The sequence below is a fragment of the Sorghum bicolor genome, chromosome 2, assembly GCF_000003195.3.
Source record: "Sorghum bicolor cultivar BTx623 chromosome 2, Sorghum_bicolor_NCBIv3, whole genome shotgun sequence".
Classification (NCBI taxonomy): Eukaryota; Viridiplantae; Streptophyta; class Magnoliopsida; order Poales; family Poaceae; genus Sorghum; species Sorghum bicolor.
This window is the reverse complement of record NC_012871.2, coordinates 76,394,776-76,415,666: the sequence shown is the minus strand read 5'-3', so window position 1 is coordinate 76,415,666 and position 20,891 is coordinate 76,394,776. Positions and strand designations below refer to the sequence as shown.

Sequence of the window (20,891 nt, the reverse complement as noted above, 5' to 3'; positions counted from 1 at the left end):
TCGCGAGCCGCAAGATTGTTTACAAATTCAGGAAGGGGATCATCCCATACTAAGAATTGACCCGGGTCCCAACTTAAAGCTATCTTAGCAATCTCGTGCGCCGACGAGTTACAAGAACGTGGAGATAATAAAATTTTATTACAATTAAAATGATCAAATAATAACTCACGGATACTACGGAAAAGGACACCATTTGGTGCCATGTCTCTGGCCTGAGATGTAATCGCATCACGCAATTGGCTGCAGTCCATTTCTAACTCAATCCAGGAAATGCCAACCTGTTGTGCTGACTCCAGTGCAAACAAGCACGCCAATGTTTCAGCTGAGAGTGCATCCAGAGCTGGACTAATATTTGAAGCCCCCGCGAGCACCGGTTCACCTAAATAATTTCGAACGATGAATCCGCATGCTCCCACATTGTCTTCCTTTATAAAGCTGCCATCAACATTTATCTTCAGGAACTGTTGATCCGGTGGTTTCCATCGTTTTCGGGGAACTTGGATCTGGGTTGTTTTGCTTTCCTCAATAGAGAGTTCTCTGAATATAGAGTTTACAGCACACACCACATCCAGGCATGACGGCATTGGTTCACTAGCATTTGCCTTGTTTCTAGCATCCCACCATTTCCAGAGTAGAAGACAAGTGCGCAGGCATTGATCAGTTTTCAGACCCAAAATACACCGAATAAATTCCTTCGATGTTTGGGCATTCAACAGTAAACATCGAACACTGTCAAGTTGCAGTTCCCTCCAGCACCGGCGCATTTGTTTACATTTCAAAAAGCAGTGACCACCATCTTCGTCTAGGCGTAAGCATACAGGGCATCTGGTATCCAGGTCAACATGGCGTCTCTTGATGTTCATTTTCATTGCCAGGCTGTTGTGAGCAACTCGCCAAATGAACTGCTTGATCTTTGGAGGGCATTGCAAATGCCAGATATCTTTCCACAGTCTGTCTTCTGAGGTACATGCTCCCTGCCGAGAGGTTTCTCCTTTCTGGACTTGTCTTTTCTGTTCTTCCACTCCTTCCAGAACATGATATGCTGATTTAACTGAGAAAATCCCCTTAGGATCATAATGCCAAGCGATTATATCATCACTATTCTGACGGACTGGTATAGCAAGTATATTTATAGCATCCTCTTCCCAAAATAAATCCTTGACTAGTTGGTGATCCCAGGTGCCCGTGATAGGATCAATCAACTCAGCAACTCTTGTAACCAGAGCAGCACCACGTGGTGTTCTCGGACGTCTAGTAGTTCCTGCTGGGATCCAGGGGTCATCCCATATTCGTATCTGTGTCCCATCGCCCACGCGCCAAATGATGTCCTTTTCTAGAGCCCGGAGCCCACTTGTTTCGCAGGAGTTGCGTGTGCACCCGCCGACGGAGACGGAAGCAGAGGGTTTTAGAAAAAGAGACCGTGATGGGCCTGTATTTGCCAAGCCGGCCCACTCCGCGTGCAGGCTAAGAGCCCAATCGGGTAGAGTAGTTGGATCCACAATAGCCCGACTGTTATGGGACTGGATTCGAGTCCATTATTATTATTATTATTATTATAAAAGCGATTTTTTCATTTTTCATCAGTTGTTTTTTTTTTACAAAACAATTTCTGCAATAAAATAAAAACATTATAGAAATATAATACTATTGCCAACTAAAATGTCAAAACTTAAATCGCACAAATTGAAGCGACGGAATTTCTCTTCTTAAACATTCATAATTTTTTCCATGTCAGCAAGATGGACATAAAATTCCACTTCTGCTATATTTTCTCTATCCCATTAAAAATGTCATTTTTTACTTTTCAGATTTATTGTTTAACCGTTTGTTTTATTCATTTTTTTATGCAAATAGTAAAACAAATAAATTATTGCTAAAGTATTTTTATTGATAAAATAAATCATAATCAAATAAATTATATTTATAATTTTTTTGAATAAAACAACTCATATTGACGCTGAACAATCGACGCAATATTTAGATCTATAGGTAGAAATATGAACATTTTAGCATCAAGATGGTTTGAAACGAAAAGGTTGTGAGCTATATATAACGTTCTAGATCTCGTAGAGTACTATATCCCGGTATACCTATGAAATCATATATAGAAATTAAAGTTAAGATTTTATAGATGTAAACTTTGTAATTCAAATATCCATGCCTTTGCACGAGGATTTCATTATACACGTAGATGCATGCATTGCATTTCACACTGTCACACGCACACAAGCAAGCAATTGCTGTTCTGATGTTCCAGTGTTACTGGCACCACCAGAGCTTTATTCCACGCACGCACAACGGCACAGGGAGCCTTTGGTCTCTTGCATGGCCGCTTGGTCAGGTTATTAGGAGTTGACCTTGGAGCAGGTGACCCTTATCTGTCCCTGGGACCCTGTCTTGGGGGCGATGTTCCCCATGTTCACCATGGCCGTCGCGAAGGCGTTGCTGAAGGCGGACGCGCTGGACGCGAAGCTCCTGACCGTGCTATCCGTGCTGCCGCCGTTGAAGAGCTGCTGGTCGGAGTGCAGGAGGCCCTTATGCGACATCAGGTTGCTGAAGTAGGCGTTGTCGAATGCGGTGGGCGACGCCGCGTCCAGCGGCGCCAGCGTGGAGTCGCCGCTGCCGTTGGCCGGCCGGGGGCAGTTGGCCTGCAGCGACGCCGCGAATGCGGAGTTGATGTTGGTGTCGTTGTAGATGTGGTCGCGGAAGAAGCGGCACTGCGCCTGCCCGATCGTGTGCCCCCCTGCAATGCATCATATTTGCTTGCATCGCTTGTGTTGTCCTCGATCGTCAGAGCACGTCTTCGTGCAGGCACGCATGCAGACGTATGAATGAATGGTAGTAGGCATATCCTACGTACTTACCCGAGAGAGCAACCATGTCGGTGACGCTGAGATTCTTGTTTGCGAATGACCGGGTGAGGTTGGCGAGATCGAAAGAAGGAGGTGGCAGGTCTCGTTCTGCATTGTCCTTGCTTGCAGTGGTGGAGTCCCTTCTTCCTACAAGAACAGTCCATGACGGCCCTCCCAGCTGCATGCAGATCGAGTTCCAGTAAACCTCTATCGATCATCCTAGCTATGCACACAACTATCTACCTACCTATCATATAAGTAAAAACTTACCGCCACGACGGAGTCACGGGCGGCGACGGCGAGGATGTCAGCGCAGGAGACGGTCTGGTTGCACACGGCCTCCACCTGCGTCTTGATACTGTCGATGACGCTGAAGCCTCTCAGCGAGTTCTTGTTCGGAATCGCCCCCTGCTCGCCGGTGAAGCTCCCCGTGTCCGCCAGCAGAACAGATGCGTCACAGCCCTGCACAGTCACACACCACACGTAGTGAAATCTGGTCACATGCATAATCCACGCGTACTAGATGTGTGACTGCAATTTTTCAAAGATCCATGCGAGAGCGAGAGTCTCGAGACTTGCATCAACGAAGCAGTCATGGAAGTGCAGCCTGAGCAGGGAAGCGCCCATGCGGGCCTCGTTGTTAACCGCGGCCGTCACCGCGCTCTTGATGGTGGCCAGAGCCTTGGGACACGACGTGTCGTAGAACGTCGACGACAGCTGCGCGGTGGCCGCCGTGGCCAGCGCCAAGATCGCGACCACAAGCAAGCTGAGGCGAGAAGACGACTCCATCATCGATCAGACTATGTTTGTTTTGTTTACCTACAGAACGAAGCACCTATGTATGATCTAGCTTGTCTCTCTGTATGAGTATGACTAACTAATCGCGTTCGATCATTGCGCTGTGTGTCTGCATTATTATTGCAGCTAGCATGCATATATATAGCTACAGACTTTGGCGCCAATTCATCATCCGTGTAAGTGTAATCTATCACTCCACTCCACTCCACTGTGGCAACGAACAGCACCCATCCAGAACTGGCGCCTAACTTGTCTAGAAAAAACCGCTGAGTCCTGACAAAAATTCGTGCAAAATGGGCCACGCGTGATGCGATTCGATTCGATTAGTAGTTCAGAACGCAGGACGGGCCGGCCAAGAGAGTCACACAGGTCCCGTTAAACTATTGCCGCCACTCCCACCTACGCCAACTCCGATCAGCTAGAGCATTGTAGAACGAACGGTCTCTGAAACTGAAAGACTGAAAGTTCATCATGGATGCGTTCCTCGAGGAAGGATAACCAAACAAATGTCACTGTCATATAAAAATAATAATCGCAGCAGGCATGAGACAGATCGACCTCAGTGCTGCGCATATATGGCTGATAAATCGTGGCAGAAAGTACTGTTGTTGATTTATTATAAGAGAAAAATATTGCTAAACAGCTGGCTGATTTGGCTGATTATAAGCTCAAGCGAACAAGCTAGTGGAACAGTCTCCGAAAGTGTCCTCGATGGTCACCAAAGACATGCGGGCAAGTGGCGCACGACTGTAGGAGTAGGACAACAAGCCATCCAGCACATTGCTGCGCATGCAAATATATAGTTGTGGTAAAGACATTAGACATGTGTCATGTGTGCACTTTATCAAACTCTCTTATTTTTAATGAGAGTATGATCTGTACTCAATAACTGGCCGCTGACGCGGAGTTCAGCGCTAGATAATTATAGATAAGGCAAACATTATTCTGTTCGCGGTTACTAATTAAACTGAAACTGCAAGCACACCAATTCGATCAGTTCAGGATCAGTATATATAACAAATGCATTTGTAGCCGTTCACGACGCCATTTTCGTAAGCTACCTAAACGTCAGCCTCCAAAGTCTTTCATGCTCCATGTCTTGTGTGGAAATTTTGCACAAGTGGACGAGACAGGGACAAAACGATCTATCGATTTCCCTCAAAAAAAAAAAAACGATCTATCGATGTCGATGGCACTGATTTCGCCAAGAGCTGAGGCCGGTCAGCATTCGTCCAAGACACTTCCATCTTGCTCTGACCGTTGTGCAGTCATTTCACACCGAAGAAGCCTTTTGGCTGCATGCATGCGTTGGGCCCGACCGAGATACTAGTATTTCTTTTGAACACTTCCCTGTCGTTAGGCTCCAGCTAGCGGCGCTGGTGGGGCCTCAGCCTAATTGAGAGGAACTAGTCGCCTTCTTTTTCCCCCGTTTTGATGAAATAAGGTATCTTCAGATTTTTCCTATGTAGGGTATTATGGGAACTGACAGCATGAACTGTTAATTGCCCCAACGTGTAGGACACGGTTTACATGTACTTCGGCGCTAATTTAGGAAGACCATAATAGATATAAGTCCATCTGTCTCCAGTACATGATAACTTAGAACCTTATGTTACCTCTTATATCAATGATGAAAGGGATCTTTAAAAAAAAAGAATCTTACTACTACGTTACACATAATGCTCACAACTGCTGGGCTAGCTTGCATACAGACCCTCGACCCGTTTTTAGGTCCAGCCATGAAGCTCCTGCTCCTTCCCCGGCAACTTTTATCAGCCTACCGATTCAGATGTTGGATGATTTAAGGGTTGCCTGAAATTGTCGTCAATTTGGAGCATATGAACTATAGGAAATGTGGAAACATATATAGCTAGGGAAAGTGATATGATTGGCTAGTAGTACCTAATTAACCTCCCAATGCCTTTGCATGAGAGGTCCTCGTTACATATGTAGATCGATACACACGGCTATAAGTATCCGTTCCATGCATATTGATATGGAACAAAGAAATCGAGGTGGCGTACATACGTACATCACTCGTTATACATACTCCTATATATATGTATATATATCCTTGTTGCTTGGTAGTCCATGCATGCAGGATCTTATTGGCTATGCGAACTGAGAATGCGGGTTGGCGCTCATCAGCAGTACAGCACATTCCCATACTTGATGCTGATTATTATGCCAACGTGAGTCGTCGTCGTCGATGTCCGTCTTAATTAGGAGGAGTTGACGATCCCGCAGGCGAGCCTGATCTCCCCATCAGTTCCGGTGAGTGGGCTGAGGTTTCCCATCTTCACCATCGCCGCCGTGAAGGCGCTGGTGAAGGCCGATGCGCTGGACGCGAAGTTGCTGACCGTGCTGTCGGTGCTGCCATTGTTGAAGAGCTCCTGGTCCGAGTGCAGGAGCCCCTTCTGCGACATCAAGTTGGTGTAATAGTCGTTGTCGAATGTGGTGGGGGTCATGGTGTCCAGCGGCGCTAGGCTGGTGCTGCCTGATGCAGGGCAGTTGGCCTGCAGCGATGTCGCGAAGGCGGCGTCGATGTTGGTGTCGTTGTAGATATGGTCATTGAAGTTGGAGCACTGCGCCTGTCCGATAGTGTGAGCCCCTGCAAAATGCAATGCGTGCGTCGTCGTCAGACTGAAAGAAACGACCAAAGATTCAAAGGTATATATCTATATATGTATTCTAGCTAGGCCTAGGGATTGCATGCATATGCATATGCACCTGAGAGAGCAACCATGTCTGTTGCGTCGAGGTTCTTGTTGCTGAACAGAGATAACAGCTGTTGGAGGCTAGATGTTGGAGCTGGGAGGTCGGTTGTCTCGCTCGGGAATGAAGCGGTGGAATCCCTTCTCCCCAGTAGAACGGTCCACGAAGGCCCGCCGAGCTGGGCAGGAGTTCCAGACCAATAATTGACAGCAAGTCAGCAACAGGGGAAACAGGGTGGCTAGTTGCCTGGAACTAGCTAGATTGGAACTATCTCACCGCGACGACGGAGTCTCGGGCGGCGACGGCGAGGATGTCGGCGCAGGAGACGACCCCAGGGCAGACGGCCTCCACCTGCGCCTTGATGCTGTCGATGACATCGAAGCGCCTCAGCGATCCCTTGTTTGGAGGTGAGCTCTGCTCCCCAGACGTGTCGTTCAGTAGAACGGACCCATCGCAGCCCTGGAGCGAGGTTTTACAAATTTCTAGTTAGCTAGCTAGTGTGGCACACGTACGCACACACACTGTGCTGTCCTGTCAACGTACTACGGCGTATATGTAAACAAACTTTAATTTGGATAATATGTATCTGATCGAATTATATGTCAGAAAAAAAACAGACGAAGAAAAGATAGATGAGCCAGCTAGTGTCGTCTTTATGCATGTGGGAGGTAGAGACTTGCATGCACAAAGCAGTCGTGGAAGTGCATCCGGAGCAGCGACGCCCCGGTGCGCGCCTCCTGCATCACCGCCGCGTCCACGCCGCTCTTGATGGTGGACAGCGCGTTCGGGCACGACGTGTCGTAGAACGTCGACGACAGCTGCGCCGACGCCACCGAGGCCACCGCCGCCGCCACCAAAAAGGCGAGGCAAGAAGCAGAGGCAGCCATGGCGCCTATGCTTTGCTTTATCTCTCGGTAGCTACACTCTTGCTTCTGCTAGCTTAGTAATTCGTTGGCTGTGTGACTGTGTGGTGTGCAAAGGGGATGCTCTACTCCAAGCATATTTATAGGCCCACTGATGCCTGCATGCCACTAGCTAGGGATCAGAAAACATCCAAATCGGATGCCAAACATCGTCCAATTAAGTTTAGTCTACGAAAGCCAGCAAACCATTTTCGTCACGCGCGCAGTGCCGCAGCTTGCCACTCCACCCGGCACACAGTGTTGACCAGTATCTGAATTGTGTGTTACATTGGCGTAAATAGAAGAGAACATATATGTTAGGTTGAGACCCAGCAATCATCATGAGCTACCGCGGTTTTATGTGCAAGCATCCAATACAAGGGCGCTTGTGCGACGAAAAGTATGCAACCCTTATACATACTGACAAGATTAGCGGACGAGGACATGCTGTGGTGTGTTTCTTTTCAACTTCCCTGTCAGCTCCAGCTGGCCGCTATGCATGACCTAAATTAATAACCAAACTAATATATAACTGATAACCTTTTTATATATTTTTTAAAAGATAGCCTTAATTCATATATGCCATTACCACAGAAAATACTATCACTTTCGGGTCTCAACCCCTCATCACTATCGGAAAACGAACTGGCAGATGGCAGAAAACGAACCAGTAGCGAGCAAGTGACAGCGATGTGGTTTTTCTATCATTGTCAGTTGCCTCAACCTAGCCTTAATTGGTGAAAAAAAATATATAAAATATGTGGGTTTCATCAGGATTCAAACTCAAGACCTCACATGTTACCTCGGCCACACATACATCTGAGCTACTAACGGAAGGCGTCCAAGAATCCAAGATCCATGTTATGTATTCCTTGCGGGACAAGTTAGGAAAAAAAGAGAAATTTTAAAAATTTTCACAATAACCATAAACATATGGCCTTTAATTTAATTATCTTTAATCATCTTTAAAAATTATCTTTAATCATCTTTTCCAATAATAACAATATATATCAATATAGTTCAAAGTGAGTTATTTGTGTCATCGTCATTGATCTGTGTTTTGCTAAGGGTACCTTTTTACAACATATAAATTATTAAATTAAAAATTATCCTAACATATGCATATTTACTTGGTATACATGGTGACACATACCATTTGTGCTTACTTTTAATTTAACAATGGTTGAAGTGTGTAACTAGAAGCATATATAAATTAATCATGCTTGTGGTTATTAAATTACTTTCTATACCTAACATCGGTATGTACACAAAGATTTTAATTGGTAGAGTCAAGAAATTTGGATACACAAATAAAATAGATTATTTTATGTTATTAGATGGTAGACGTGGATAATTCAGATTTAGAAGGTTATTTTAAATTATCTTTCATTACACCGGTGGTGAGTAATATGCAAATTGAGGGTGTAGTATTTAACCATCTTTTCATAATGGTGTAGGCTGACAATAGAGATGCAATTTTAGAGGTTATTTAAATTATATTTCATGATGGCGTATGCCAGTAATTTAGATACAAATATAGGAGTTGGTCTATGAATGTATGTTCATAATGGCGTATGTGAGTAACTTTTGAAAATATGCCCTTTAATTTTGCCGGCCTCTAAGATGTATTTACAAACGTTGCACAAAATATTTTGTGTAGTATTATAGGATCGGTTAAACCTTGCTGCCGACTCCTATAGTTTTCTAGATGGGCCGGGGACGATGGGTCGACCCAGGCACGGCCCGACCCGGCAGCCTTCGTGCCCGTGCCTGGCATGACCCACCCCCGTGCCCGTGCCTAGGCTGCCAATTCGGCCCATAGGCCAGCACGGGCACAACACGACAAATCTGCCTGGCCTACCTCAGGCACGCCGAGTATATAACCCGCGGCCGCCTCGCTCCCGAAACCTAATTCATTTCGTCCCCTCCCCCGCCGCTGCGACTCTCCTCTCCTCTCTGCCTCTCCAGTCTCCGTCAGCCGTGGCGAAGGGCAACGAGCAGGGGCAAGGGCGACAGCGACTCGCCGTCGTCCCGACCACCTCTTCGTCTCGCCCTCCAGCAGCGGCAGCTACGTAGCCGGAGCTCCGACGAAGCAGGTAAGATCCCCACCTCTTCTTATCGTCCTCTGTCCACATCTGTTGTCTAACCCGAATCTGTTCTTCAAATCTGCTGATCTGCTCCTGCTTGGAGCTGCTTCTCCTTCTCCGTCGTTGGCGACTGCGAGGTAAGAAACCCTAACCCTAACCCTGATCTGACTCTGATCTGACATTTTTTCTTCCTCTTTTCTGTTAGTCTTCATTTGAAGACTTGGGTCTACATTATTCTTCATCTTTATTAGTTTAGTATGTACAATTAGCTTGAACTTGGGTCTGTAATATGAGAACTTGGACAATGGTTTAAGAACATTGAACTTTTATGGAGCTAGGTTGTACTCTTTTCACGACTAGGGTTTCTCACAAGGATGAATTTTACTTAACATGTTTTTAATGATGCAGTCATTGCACATGCTTCCAATATATTCCTATTTTCTAACTCTTACGACGAGTTCACCTTCCAGCAGCTGAGCCTGATCTGCCCCTGGGTTCCGATCTGAGGGCTAAGGTTCCCCATCTTCACCATCCCCGTCGCCAAGGCGCTGTTGAAGGCCGATGCGCTGGACGCGAAGTTCCTAACCGTGCTGTCGGTGCAGCCGTTGTTGAAGAGCTCCTGCCTCCTGGTCCGAATGCAGCAGCCCCCTCTGGGCTCTGGGACAGCAGGTCGTTGGTGTAGTAGGCGTTGTCGAACGCGTTGGGAGTGGTGGTGTCCAGCGACGCTAGCTAGGGTGGTACGTGCTGCCTGCCCTGGGGCAGTTGGCCCTGAGCGACGTCGCGATGGCGGAGTTGATGTTGGTGTCGTTGTAGATGTGGTCATTGAAGTTGGAGCACTGCGCCTGCATGCCCGATTTCGTGTGGGCTCCTGCATGCAAAGGTGCACTGCATCGTCAGTATAGCTATATATACGAGTGCTGTATATATATTCTAGTTAATTAGGGCATGCGCATATATATATGCACCTGAGAGAGCAACCATGTCGGTCGGGTTGAGGTTCTTCTTGTTATACGCAGACAAAAGTTGTTGGAGGCTAGATGTAGGAGCTGGGAGGGAGTAAATTAAACCAATTATAAGTTTAAGGGGTAATTTGGACATATACTAAACTTAAGGGTTGTATAATATATATATATATATATACACAAGTGCTATTCTACACTCTAGGTGTAGAATACTATTCTACACCAAACTATTGTACTGAACAAAATCCAGTATTGTTCAGTACTTGTGTTTTAGTATTTTTCAGTATCTTAGGGTCCTAGGTGTACTCATGAATGATACTGAACGTTGTTCAGTACTGCTCAGTATTTTTTCTGCTCAATTTTGACCTGCGGTGTATATATATATATATACACACACACACCATGACGGGTGTCATCCAGTTCCATCGAAATAATTGCTGTGGCCGGCACCAACTCTCTAGAGACGCTAGCTAGCTTGTCATGTTTATATAGATGGAGGGATGGCCCAGGGGAATAGTGTATGCGAACCAGTGGCGCAGTATTTGTACCTTCTCTGCAATATATAGTACATGCAGCTAGCTAGCTCGCAATAGATCGAACAGAATGGTTGGTACCAAGTGCAGGTCAAGGCCGGAAGACAGGCGGCACGTCACACATGAGCAGTGTGCTGCAAATAATACACAGCATTATGCATTAAACCCGGGGGCATGCATGCATGTTATGTGTCAACTAGAAGCGCACACGTAACCATCTTCGTTTTTAAAGTCTTGATAATCAAGTACAAACAGATGCATTTACATTAGAGATGTTTGGCAAAGTTCGCTCTTTGTCGGTTGTTTGCACGTAGAAAACCAGAATAACTTACAATTTGGAACTCAGAGTGCATATTCTTAGGGAAAAAAATTAGAGTTTCTGAGGACAGTTAACGTACTTAGCATTAATCTGATAAGACATTATTAGTCAGGTTCCATTTTTTTTTATTTCTGCGAACTAATTTCGAAACCAAATTTTTTTTTTGCACACACATGAATCCTATATTAGAAGCATAAAATGGTAAATATATGTATACATGTCCAAACTCTTGACTTAAACTACCACTACGTGTGCCAGCAGTGTATCATTCGTAAAGTGATGGCTAGTAGTATATAGCCTGAAAACGTCATTCTCATCTAGCTAGCTGGACAGTGACCATATATGCATGGGTCCACATGAGTAGCACAGGACGAAACAGCTTGGACGAGTGTCTTGGATGATTAGGCACAAAGTCCGCATTTGTCCAAAAGAAATCAACCCTTGGCTTCACCCGTGTGCAGCCATTCTGGCATTACGATAGCGTTATGAAGTAAGCATCGACGTGATTAAATGATGTTGACAACTTGATTTTACATTTCCATGTGTGTACCTTTAGCTGTTCATCATCCTAATAATAAAAAAAAGCACATCTAGTGTCGTGCCTATAAAGTCAAGGTAGAGGTAGCACCGTTAACCAAAAGTTAGGGGAGTTCTATTCTGGGTATAGATGAACTTCTACCGTAACGTGTATTTGCATACATACTATTAATAAGAACTGTATTTTGATTGGCAGACTTTAAAATAACCAGACTTAGCTTGACACGTATACTTCAATTTTCACGGTATCTTAAGCACTTTGATATTTGAAGACAATTCTATGCTAGATACAGTACCAATTTTACACCCTCCTTTGTTAAATAGATTGGTGAACTCACCACCAAAAAATGAGTTAACATGATCAATCTACTAGTGGGATTTTAACCCTTTTTTATTTTTTTAAAAAGTAACTTTAGTATGTTTTTTAAAAGAAAAGCCCTTTTGATCGCATACACACTCCTAGTGTGGTGAACCGCCTATTATGCCATGCCATGTGTTGCGACAGTCCTTACAGCGTGGCATAGCACGCTAGCGCGGAAAAGCATTAGGATCTGCCTGCCACACGCCTAGTGTGGCAGGTAGAGATAACTCTATGCATAGAAAAGTATTGAGATCTGTCTGCCACGCGCTTGATGACTAGACAAGTGGGAATACATACATGCACCATCGACCCTTATCTCTCTCCTTGTTGTCTTCCCCCCCTTCTCCTTGTTGTGGCTGACGCCATCCAAACAACGTTGTTGGCCCAAATCTAACTAAAATCCACCAATTTTGGCCCACATTTGAGGGGATTAGGATCCCTAGTATCCCTCCTGTTTTGTGTTTTGGAAACCTGAATAGGTGGTAGTACGATTAGTTGGATTAGAGTCTTAGTTATAATGGTGCTTTGGTTCTATTCATGATTTTGACGTGTACAATTAGATGGATTGTTTAGTGCGAATGTTTCACGGTGGTGATCAAATATAATAGGAAATTTGAGAACATGAAGAAAGAGGTTGAGTTGTTTGCAAGGCCACCTAGATTTAGAGAGCTTGTATGACATGCAAGGGAGAATTTTCAAAATGAGGTCACATTCAGAGAACAATCAATTTTAGGAAGGATAGAGAATGAACTTGCCAACCCAGATGCATTGTAGGCACTATAATAGATTGTGAAAGAGGAAAACATGAGATTGTTGAACATGTAGACACGAGCCTCGATGTCTGAGTTATTGATATATGCCTTTGATCATTTTTTTCTTTTAGAATAATATCTATTTCTAAAATCAAATAATTTTTGTGGGATTTATGAAAGCACTTGTTTTGGAGACAACTCTATGCTAGATTGATGATCTAGCTATAGCCACCATAAAAATGAGCTACGTTTGATCAATCAATTAGTCGAAACAGATTTATATGTTTAGGTGTTGCAAGCTAGAAGTGGCCGTAAGTAATATCCAAGTAGCTAGTGAACGTAGTGTACAGTAAAATAATTGCTGAACGTGGGGGTGTGGGGTGGGGGGGGGGGGGGTGCATATTTTTAAATAAGCGTAAAGAAGTACGTACATAATTAAGCAACGGAATCCTCGCTTCATGCCTTTGCATAAAGCCTCTGAAACGCATAACGTAGTTACGTCTTTTCTTTGAGCAATTGATGGAGCTCATGATAAGATACTATACGTACTGCTTTTGCAGGTAGTATCTCAAAGTCACACGGCGTCTCTTTCAATTCGTAAAACATACCACTACTAGCTAGTACTACGAACTATGATGGCCTAGCCTTATTTTCGCATGTATATAAACGCTTTTCTGTATAATATGGTGATTAGTTCTTAGTTCACTTTGGAGCAGGTGAGTCTGATCTGGCCCTGGGAGCCGGTGAGCGGGCTGAGGTTGCCCATCTTCACCATGGCCGCGGCGAAGGCGCTGCTGAAGGCCGCCGAGTTGGACGCGAAGTTCCTGACGGTGTTGTCGGTGCTGCCGCCATTGAAGAGCTCTTGGTCCGAGTGCAGGAGCCCCTTCTGGTTCAGTAGGTTGCTGTAGTAGGCGTTGTCGAACTTGTACGGCGTGGTGGTGTCGAGCGGCGCCAGGTTGCCGTCGCCGGAGCCGGTGGAACGGGGGCAGTTGGCCTTGAGCGAGGTCGCGAACGCGGAGTTGATGTTGGTGTCGTTGTAGATGTGATCCCTGAAGAACTGGCACTGCGCCTGCCCGATGGTGTGCGCGCCAGAGAGCGTGGCCATCTCCGTCGCGGTGAAACCCTTGTTGCCGAACGCTTTTATGAGCTGTTCGAGGTTGAAGGAGGGCGGCGGCAGGTCGCTGTTCGCCAGGGACAGGCTCGCCGTCGTCGAGTCTCTCCGACCCAGAGGAACCGTCCATGACGGCCCTCCCAACTGCATGCACGAGCGCGATCGAGGTAAGGGAAAGGGATGACGAATCCAGCCTCATTTGTTGCATGCATGACGATATCGATCGATCGATGAGGCGGCGATCGTTGCCGGCCGGCGGCTTGCTTACCGCGACGACAGAGTCCCGGGCGGCGACGGCGAGGATGTCGGCACAGGAGACGGTCTGCTTGCAGATGGCCTCCACCTGCGTCTTGATGTTGGCGATGACGTCGAAGCCCCTCAGAGACCCCGCGTTGGGTAACGCCCCCTGCTCGCCGGTGAAGCCCGTGGCGGCGTTGTCGGCCAGCAGCACCGACGCGTCGCACCCCTGATATCATGTCATCACACGCATTCAAATGCAGCGATTATTGTTTTGTTAGAACAGTAACGAAAGTTAGGCACATGATTGTGGTCTGGTGATCGAGAAAGGGAATGAACTTGCCTAATAAATTGCATGAAATTAACCAACGTGAGGCAAATGAAGCTGAAGGTGATCGAGAAAGGGAATGAACTTGCCTGGACAAAGCAGTCGTGGAAGTGCAGCCTGAGCAAGGAGGCCCCCATGCGGTTCTCCTTCTGCACGGCGGCGTTCACGGCGCTCTTGATGGTGGACAGCGCGTTGGGGCACGACGTGTCGTAAAACGTCGGCGAGAGCTGCGCTGACGCCACCGCGGCCAAGCACAGAAAGAGCAGCAAGGCTGACACCGAAGAAGACGCCATGGCGGGCAGAGAATAGCTAGCACTACTAGCTGCTAGCAATGCGATATGCAATGTAGATAGTGCTACTGCTACAGATCGATCAAGCTCTCGTGCTTGTGGGACGCGATGCTCTGCGCTGCATTGCATGCAGATGATATATATATATAGGCACATGCCGTGCTTCACTTTTTTCTTAGGAATTTCATGCTGCATTTTCTGCGGATTATTTTATTATACATGCATGTATGGAGCCAAAAACGATGGCAAGTCGGCAGGACCGCACCAAAGTGCATGTACAATGCACACGTTTATCGATCAATGTATGGGTGCTTGATCAGTTTAGGATAACTTCGACCTGTCAGCTGAACATGCACCACGTCTCTCTCAGATTCCCTATTTTGGCTTCATATATAACGAATTTCCGTTGTTCCTGGCTAGATATGAGCCTTGAATTTAGCGTAAAGTAAAACTTACTCGCTCTGTTTCTGAAAAGTTTCAACTTCTAGAATATACGCCGACCAAACTTTTTAAATTTTGATTAACTTTATAGAAAAAGAATATCAATATCTATGACATAAAATAAATATTTTATAAAAATATATTCTATGATAAGTCTAATTGTATTAATTTGATGGTATAAATGTTAGTGTTTTTTTCTATAAATTTGGTCAAAGTTTTAAAAGTTTTACTTAGGACAGCTCTAGAAATTGCAGCTTTTAGGGACAGAGAGAGTATAACATGGTACACAAGAACCTAGAAAGAGCGATCAGCGGACCTACAACTGGTCCGAGCCAACCTGTACATCGGTCTCCTGTAATACCCGATTTTAAGGACAAAACCAGATATACACTATATATGAGTTTTAGAAGTCAATTCTCATATATAGCTACAAATAAGGGGTAATATCAAAAGACAATGCATAAATTATATAACGTACTTAGTATAAAAGAGATAACCTTTGATAACAAACAGCGGATAGACAACTCCAAACTTCGGGTATTAACTTCTCTCTACAGGATCCAACTGACTGGTTGATCACAAGCCTAAACTCCTCCTGAGGTTTGGGGAAATAGCAAGAGTGAGTCCATGTCGAACTCAACAAGTATAGCAACTAGATTGTATAGCTCCCACAATCTCATGATCAATGTGACATAAATAATGTAAAACATTAAATAATAAATAATGAGCATATCTAACACACAGGAATCATTATCGTCGCAGCAAGAATCCCCAAGGCCGCTCCTGACCGTGAGCTCGGCTAGTATACTAGTTTTTAACCCTCTGCAGAGGTTGCACATCTTTACCCATGAGTCATGATTTACCCTTTCGCCCGAGGTAGCTAGTCTCTTAACCCCCTTCCAAGGGAGGTCGGCAGGGATCACTATGAAGTCTTTCAAAGGTTCGTCTAACAAGTTAGGGCCGCTTGGTTTCATTAGTCAGTCCATGTGATTCACCCGCAGGAATCCACGGTCTGCTATTCCCCAATTGCGCCACAACGGGTAACCGCTAACGAGCTAGAAAAGTTACTCATACTTAACTAAAGCCAGAGCCATTATAGCCCTCATGGTTGCACTGTTGTCCCGGTTATCACTTACAGATAAATCATCAAGTGGCTAAAAAGTCATTTTTATCATTTATTACTTAACATTAATCTAGTCACAGGATCATGGTCACAGAAATAAAATCCAAATGCTATACTTGCCTTAATCCAGATGCTCTTGCTAATCCTTTTGTTTCTGCTGGTCTCACTTGTCCAAGGCTCTGATCTTGACCACCGAAAACTGCTCTCCGTCTAAACTCGATCATCGATCACACAAACAATCGGAGAAAGCATACACGAGCAAACAAAGCTACAATTAGAACAGTACACCAATCATATAAAAACAGTATGAAAAGTTATAAAATGACTCTACGCATCGCTACGATCTCAAAGACGTAAAGATCACGAAAATCGGAGTTGAAACGGAGAAGATATGAATTTTCTAAGATTTCTTATAGATAAATAATTAATTAAATAGGATCACGAAATTAGAAAGTTTCAAACTGAGTAAATAATTTTACTAACATGTAGAGATCATGATTATGAACCTAACGCAATTTGAATGAGTCAAAACGGAGTTAAGATGAATATTTTATGAGCAAAACTAATTCAATGGCAATTCTGTAATTTCTGGAAAACGTATTCCAGCAGAACCGATGGAAAATACGCTTTCAAAGTCGAAAAGCGTAAACCGAGAAAGTGTTTTGGACCGCGGGTTAAGTCTTTAAAAAGAGCAGGGGTTCTTTAGCAAATGTCGCAGCCGAAAGGGTATCGGCCACCCTGGGCCGTTAGATCAACAAGGGACGACTCAGATTAGATGCTGGGGAGATGGGAAGCAGCTGCCGGCCGGAACAGTGTCTCCGGCGGCGGTGCCATTGCCGGAACCTCACCGGAGTTGACGGAAAACACCCTATGGTTCACCAAACTCGGATCCAAAAGTATGGGGAGAAAAAGGGAACCAACGCGAACTCACCTAGGGACGTTTCGAGATCGTAAATCGACCGGATATGCCGTGCAGCGCGTTTCGGCGGACGGATGGGGCTCTGCAACGTTCGGCGACAGTTAGACAAGAGTAGAGGCCGGTCGAGCGTATGGGAAAGGGCTCGGCACCTTCGTATTCTCGTCGCGAAGCTCGGCAAGCTCTTGAATTTGGAAACGCGTCAGCCGAGGAAGAGTTTCACAGCGGCGGTATTCTCTGCTTCTCGGCGAGATCCGAAAGCAATGCTGGGCGGCGGCTAGGGGCTCGCGACTCTAATAGATGGAAAAGAGGGAAGCACGGGGGGAGAGCGTGGAGGCTTATTGCGGCTCGGTGCGCACAAGGGCAGGAAATCCCGAGACTCGCGGGATTTGGTTCCTGGACGGAGTCCGGTTCGGCCACGCTCAAGGAAGAAGAAAGGGTCCGACGTGTGGGGGCCGGGGGTCAGCGGGTGTGGTGGCGGGTCCCGGCGGTCAGCCGAAGAAGAGGGAGAGGGGAGGATGCGGGCTGGCTGGGCCATGGGGGAAGGAAAAGAAAATTGGGCCGAGACAAGGGGGAGGGAGAATGGGCCGCGCGAGGGGAGCTGGGGGCGCTGGCTGGGCCTTTCAGGCCAAAATCTGAGAGAGGGAGAGGTGTGGGTTTCCTTTTCTTTTCTCTTTCTTCAATTCAAAGCCTATTTCAAATCCATTTAGAAATCTGTTTGAAATATTTCAAACTTTGGTCAAAATCACTCATCTCAAAAATAAAATGCACCAGCATGATTTACACACAATAGTTGCTAAGCCTTATATTAAATTTTTATTTTAATGAAAAATATTACTTTTCTTATGTTTCATGAGCACAAAAATTCAAAATTAAATTATTTTTCATCTATTTCTAAAAGAACAAAATTTAGGGTGTTACAAATCTACCCCCCTTAAAATGAATCTCGTCCTCGAGATTCGGAAAAGACACGGTTTCCAAAAGAGAAACAGGAAAAAGATCTTGATCATTATTTCAACTTGACAACTTGTATTCCAAAAGCAACACTCATGTCTTGAGATCACAACTTGTGAACAAAACTTCCATAAAATGTCTATTATTCATAGCTGATTAAAATTCATCTTGACTACCAACTTTTTGACTTATACAACTTAAAGACATCATAACTTAGCATGGGTATGCCTCCTCAGGTAGGAGTGGACCACCTTGATACTCAATTCTTTTCCCTGATGGTGCGGTTAAGAAAATTTTCCACTGGGTAGCATAGATCACTGCCTTGTGTGCACATAACCATCCATTGCCAAGAACCAAAGGAATATTGAGTGACTCTAGCACAATGAGGTTTACAGTGAAGTTTTCCTTCTTTATGACAAGATTGATATTTGAGCAAACCTGATCTGCCTGTATTTCTCCCATTGGGGTTTGAACTAACAAAGGCTTTCTCGTCGGACACTTCACCCGTTCGATTGTCTTTACCAAGTCGGCGGATATGAAAGAATGCGAAGCACTTCGGTCAAACAGAGCAAAAACTAGTACTGAGTCCACTTGAATATAGCCTCCCACCACTTTGGTGGCTCCTTGAATGTTATGCATATCCACATTGTTCAGTCTTCCATTGATATAATTTCGCTGTACTTTATTTCCGAGAGCAGGCTTCTTACGAGCTTTCCTTTTACGCTTCCGTCGTTGTGGATTTTGATTTGATTCATTGTCAACTTGCTCCTCAATATTATTTTGATAACACTCAGCTTTGTCATACTCATAGCATCTTTCTTCAAAGGCAAGATGATCATAATCTTCCCACCTATCCATGAGAGGTGTCATATTGTGCTCCGGATTCTTGGGACACTACACTCCCTGTCATCAAGTGACCAACGTCAGTAACACGGCAAGGATAGATGATCATAACCATAGAATATCTTAGAAGACAATTATCACTCCAAGCTAGTCTTAAAATGCATCACTCGTGATATCAAGGTACTACCCCCCTTAAAATTAGATCGATTGGGGACACTAGGGACTAGTTCTCCTATCCTTTTTGGACGCCACACATCATAGTCTTTTACATTCGTGGTACCGAGTCTCTTGTTCCAACATTATCCAATTCTTCTCCATGTAACCCCTTTATTTAGGCTACCCCCCTTAATAAAGGTCATCTAGGGGACACAAGAAAGGTAGCTTGCATGTTTTCCAAACAAGTTAACTAACATTGAGAACTTATGACATCCCAAAGAGCTTCTGTGCAAGAGAACAAACATGTATCCTGAAATTTTCCCGCGATATGAAAAACACCAGCATAGAAAAACAGGTATAACTCCCATTCTGTTAATCCAATAGAGTTGTAGCTTATACCGTTAGAAAGATTATGAAATTCCCTACAACTTTCCTGTAGAAGACGTCCTTAGGTTCTGTATTTAGGCTCAGGTAAAACAGCCAAACATAATATCCTTCCTGATAATATCTCAGCAAGGATGCAGTAAATTCCAGAAATTATACCTCGAGCTACTTAACTCATATGGAGATGATCCTTACATTGTTGAAAAGCTTATGAAATCCTTTACAACTTTCGTATACCACTTTTCCCCAGATTCTGTCTTTAAGCTTGGCTGAGAATAGGAATTGCCAGATCTATCCAGATTTTGAAACAGAACAGAAACATCCAATTGTAAATATCATATCTCAGGTTCTACTTATCCAAATAAGTTCCAGCTTATACCGTTGGAAAGAATAGAAAATTGTCTACAACTTTTCTATAGAATACTCTTCCAAATTCTATAGTTATATATGTCTAAAACAGTAAGCAACCGAAACTGGTCCAGGTTCTTGACAGCACAGTTGTATCCTGTTGTGATTTTTGTAACTTCCAAACCATAACAGCTATGAGGGTGATTCTTGTGGTTAGAGAAAGATCTTGGAGTCTAGTTATTTCCAGAAAAGTTTAGTAAACTTTGCACGACCAGATCTTGATATACACTATGATTATTGCAGACTGCTCCAGAAATCAGCAAACTATAGAAACAGGAGATAGCCAAACCCAACTACTTATGTCATTACTCCGTATGCCTTAGTCCTATAAACTAAATGAAATTGTGAAGAACTTCACAAAATCATTACACTCATTACAAAGATCCAAATCAAACATAAACATAATAACATGCAATTAAGCATTAAAGGTTCACAAGGCACACAAACTCAACTTTCGCTACTAGCGTTTTTATTACACCAGGGGACACGGACACCTATATCTTAGACTTAGTGTGGTTATCTTCACGATGCATCTGTTGCTTCTTTTGTGGACAAGAGCTTATATAATGTCCTTCTTGTTGGCAGTGATAACACCTTCTCTTAGCTGGTTCCTCTGTGATGTTATTTTCCACTGAAGTGTTGTTCGGTGTGTTATCAACTTGCATACTCTGATGGTTTATCTTTGCCTGGTTAGATTTCTTTCTACATTGCTTGATCCTCCGAGGTTGAAACTCTCTATAAGTAATTGTCCACCCATCTATGCATACCTCATGAGCAGTGGGATTAGCTTGGGGAATTTGTTCATCTCCAAGGTTTGAGTTTTCCGGACGAGAATTTGAAGCTACATGTGACATCTTGGGATTTGGGTGTTGATCACTTCCC

General features: G+C 44.6%; 4 protein-coding genes and 1 pseudogene across 4 annotated transcripts; all 5 read right to left on the bottom strand.

Annotated features, from left to right (window-relative positions):
- LOC8078555 (peroxidase 2) lies at window positions 2,163–3,359 on the bottom strand. The gene is made up of 3 exons (XM_021454447.1): window positions 3,123–3,359; window positions 2,865–3,030; window positions 2,163–2,743 (listed from the first exon to the last, which is right to left on the bottom strand). The coding sequence occupies exons 1-3, from the start codon at window positions 3,357–3,359 to the stop codon at window positions 2,346–2,348; spliced, it is 801 nt and encodes a 266-aa protein (XP_021310122.1). The 3' UTR covers window positions 2,163–2,345.
- LOC110433000 (peroxidase 2-like) lies at window positions 3,355–3,670 on the bottom strand. The gene has a single exon (XM_021454448.1). The coding sequence runs from the start codon at window positions 3,642–3,644 to the stop codon at window positions 3,372–3,374; it is 273 nt and encodes a 90-aa protein (XP_021310123.1). The 5' UTR covers window positions 3,645–3,670; the 3' UTR covers window positions 3,355–3,371.
- On the bottom strand, window positions 5,448–7,347 carry LOC8078554 (peroxidase 42). Its single transcript, XM_002461165.2, has 4 exons — window positions 7,046–7,347; window positions 6,642–6,824; window positions 6,381–6,543; window positions 5,448–6,261 (listed from the first exon to the last, which is right to left on the bottom strand). The coding sequence occupies exons 1-4, from the start codon at window positions 7,250–7,252 to the stop codon at window positions 5,873–5,875; spliced, it is 942 nt and encodes a 313-aa protein (XP_002461210.1). The 5' UTR covers window positions 7,253–7,347; the 3' UTR covers window positions 5,448–5,872.
- LOC8078553 lies at window positions 9,803–10,452 on the bottom strand (annotated as a pseudogene).
- Window positions 13,254–14,895, bottom strand: LOC8078552 (peroxidase 2). Its single transcript, XM_002461163.2, has 3 exons — window positions 14,584–14,895; window positions 14,198–14,395; window positions 13,254–14,073 (listed from the first exon to the last, which is right to left on the bottom strand). Exons 1-3 carry the CDS (start codon window positions 14,785–14,787, stop codon window positions 13,516–13,518), a joined length of 960 nt encoding a protein of 319 aa, XP_002461208.1. The 5' UTR covers window positions 14,788–14,895; the 3' UTR covers window positions 13,254–13,515.

What these genes read in the sequence shown, in the direction of transcription:
- LOC8078555 (XM_021454447.1), bottom strand. Translation starts at nt 3,359, where the DNA reads ATGCATGTGACCAGATTTCACTACGTGTGGTGTGTGACTGTGCAGGGC. An exon ending in CCCGTGACTCCGTCGTGGCG is followed by an intron (nt 3,031 to 3,122) that starts GTAAGTTTTTAC and finishes ATCTGCATGCAG; the next exon opens with CTGGGAGGGCCGTCATGGAC. An exon ending in CGACATGGTTGCTCTCTCGG is followed by an intron (nt 2,744 to 2,864) that starts GTAAGTACGTAG and finishes GATGCATTGCAG; the next exon opens with GGGGGCACACGATCGGGCAG.
- LOC110433000 (XM_021454448.1), bottom strand. Translation starts at nt 3,644, where the DNA reads ATGATGGAGTCGTCTTCTCGCCTCAGCTTGCTTGTGGTCGCGATCTTG.
- LOC8078554 (XM_002461165.2), bottom strand. Translation starts at nt 7,252, where the DNA reads ATGGCTGCCTCTGCTTCTTGCCTCGCCTTTTTGGTGGCGGCGGCGGTG. An exon ending in TCCACGACTGCTTTGTGCAT is followed by an intron (nt 6,825 to 7,045) that starts GCAAGTCTCTAC and finishes ACCTCGCTCCAG; the next exon opens with GGCTGCGATGGGTCCGTTCT. An exon ending in CCCGAGACTCCGTCGTCGCG is followed by an intron (nt 6,544 to 6,641) that starts GTGAGATAGTTC and finishes ACTCCTGCCCAG; the next exon opens with CTCGGCGGGCCTTCGTGGAC.
- LOC8078552 (XM_002461163.2), bottom strand. Translation starts at nt 14,787, where the DNA reads ATGGCGTCTTCTTCGGTGTCAGCCTTGCTGCTCTTTCTGTGCTTGGCC. An exon ending in TCCACGACTGCTTTGTCCAG is followed by an intron (nt 14,396 to 14,583) that starts GCAAGTTCATTC and finishes ACATGATATCAG; the next exon opens with GGGTGCGACGCGTCGGTGCT. An exon ending in CCCGGGACTCTGTCGTCGCG is followed by an intron (nt 14,074 to 14,197) that starts GTAAGCAAGCCG and finishes TCGTGCATGCAG; the next exon opens with TTGGGAGGGCCGTCATGGAC.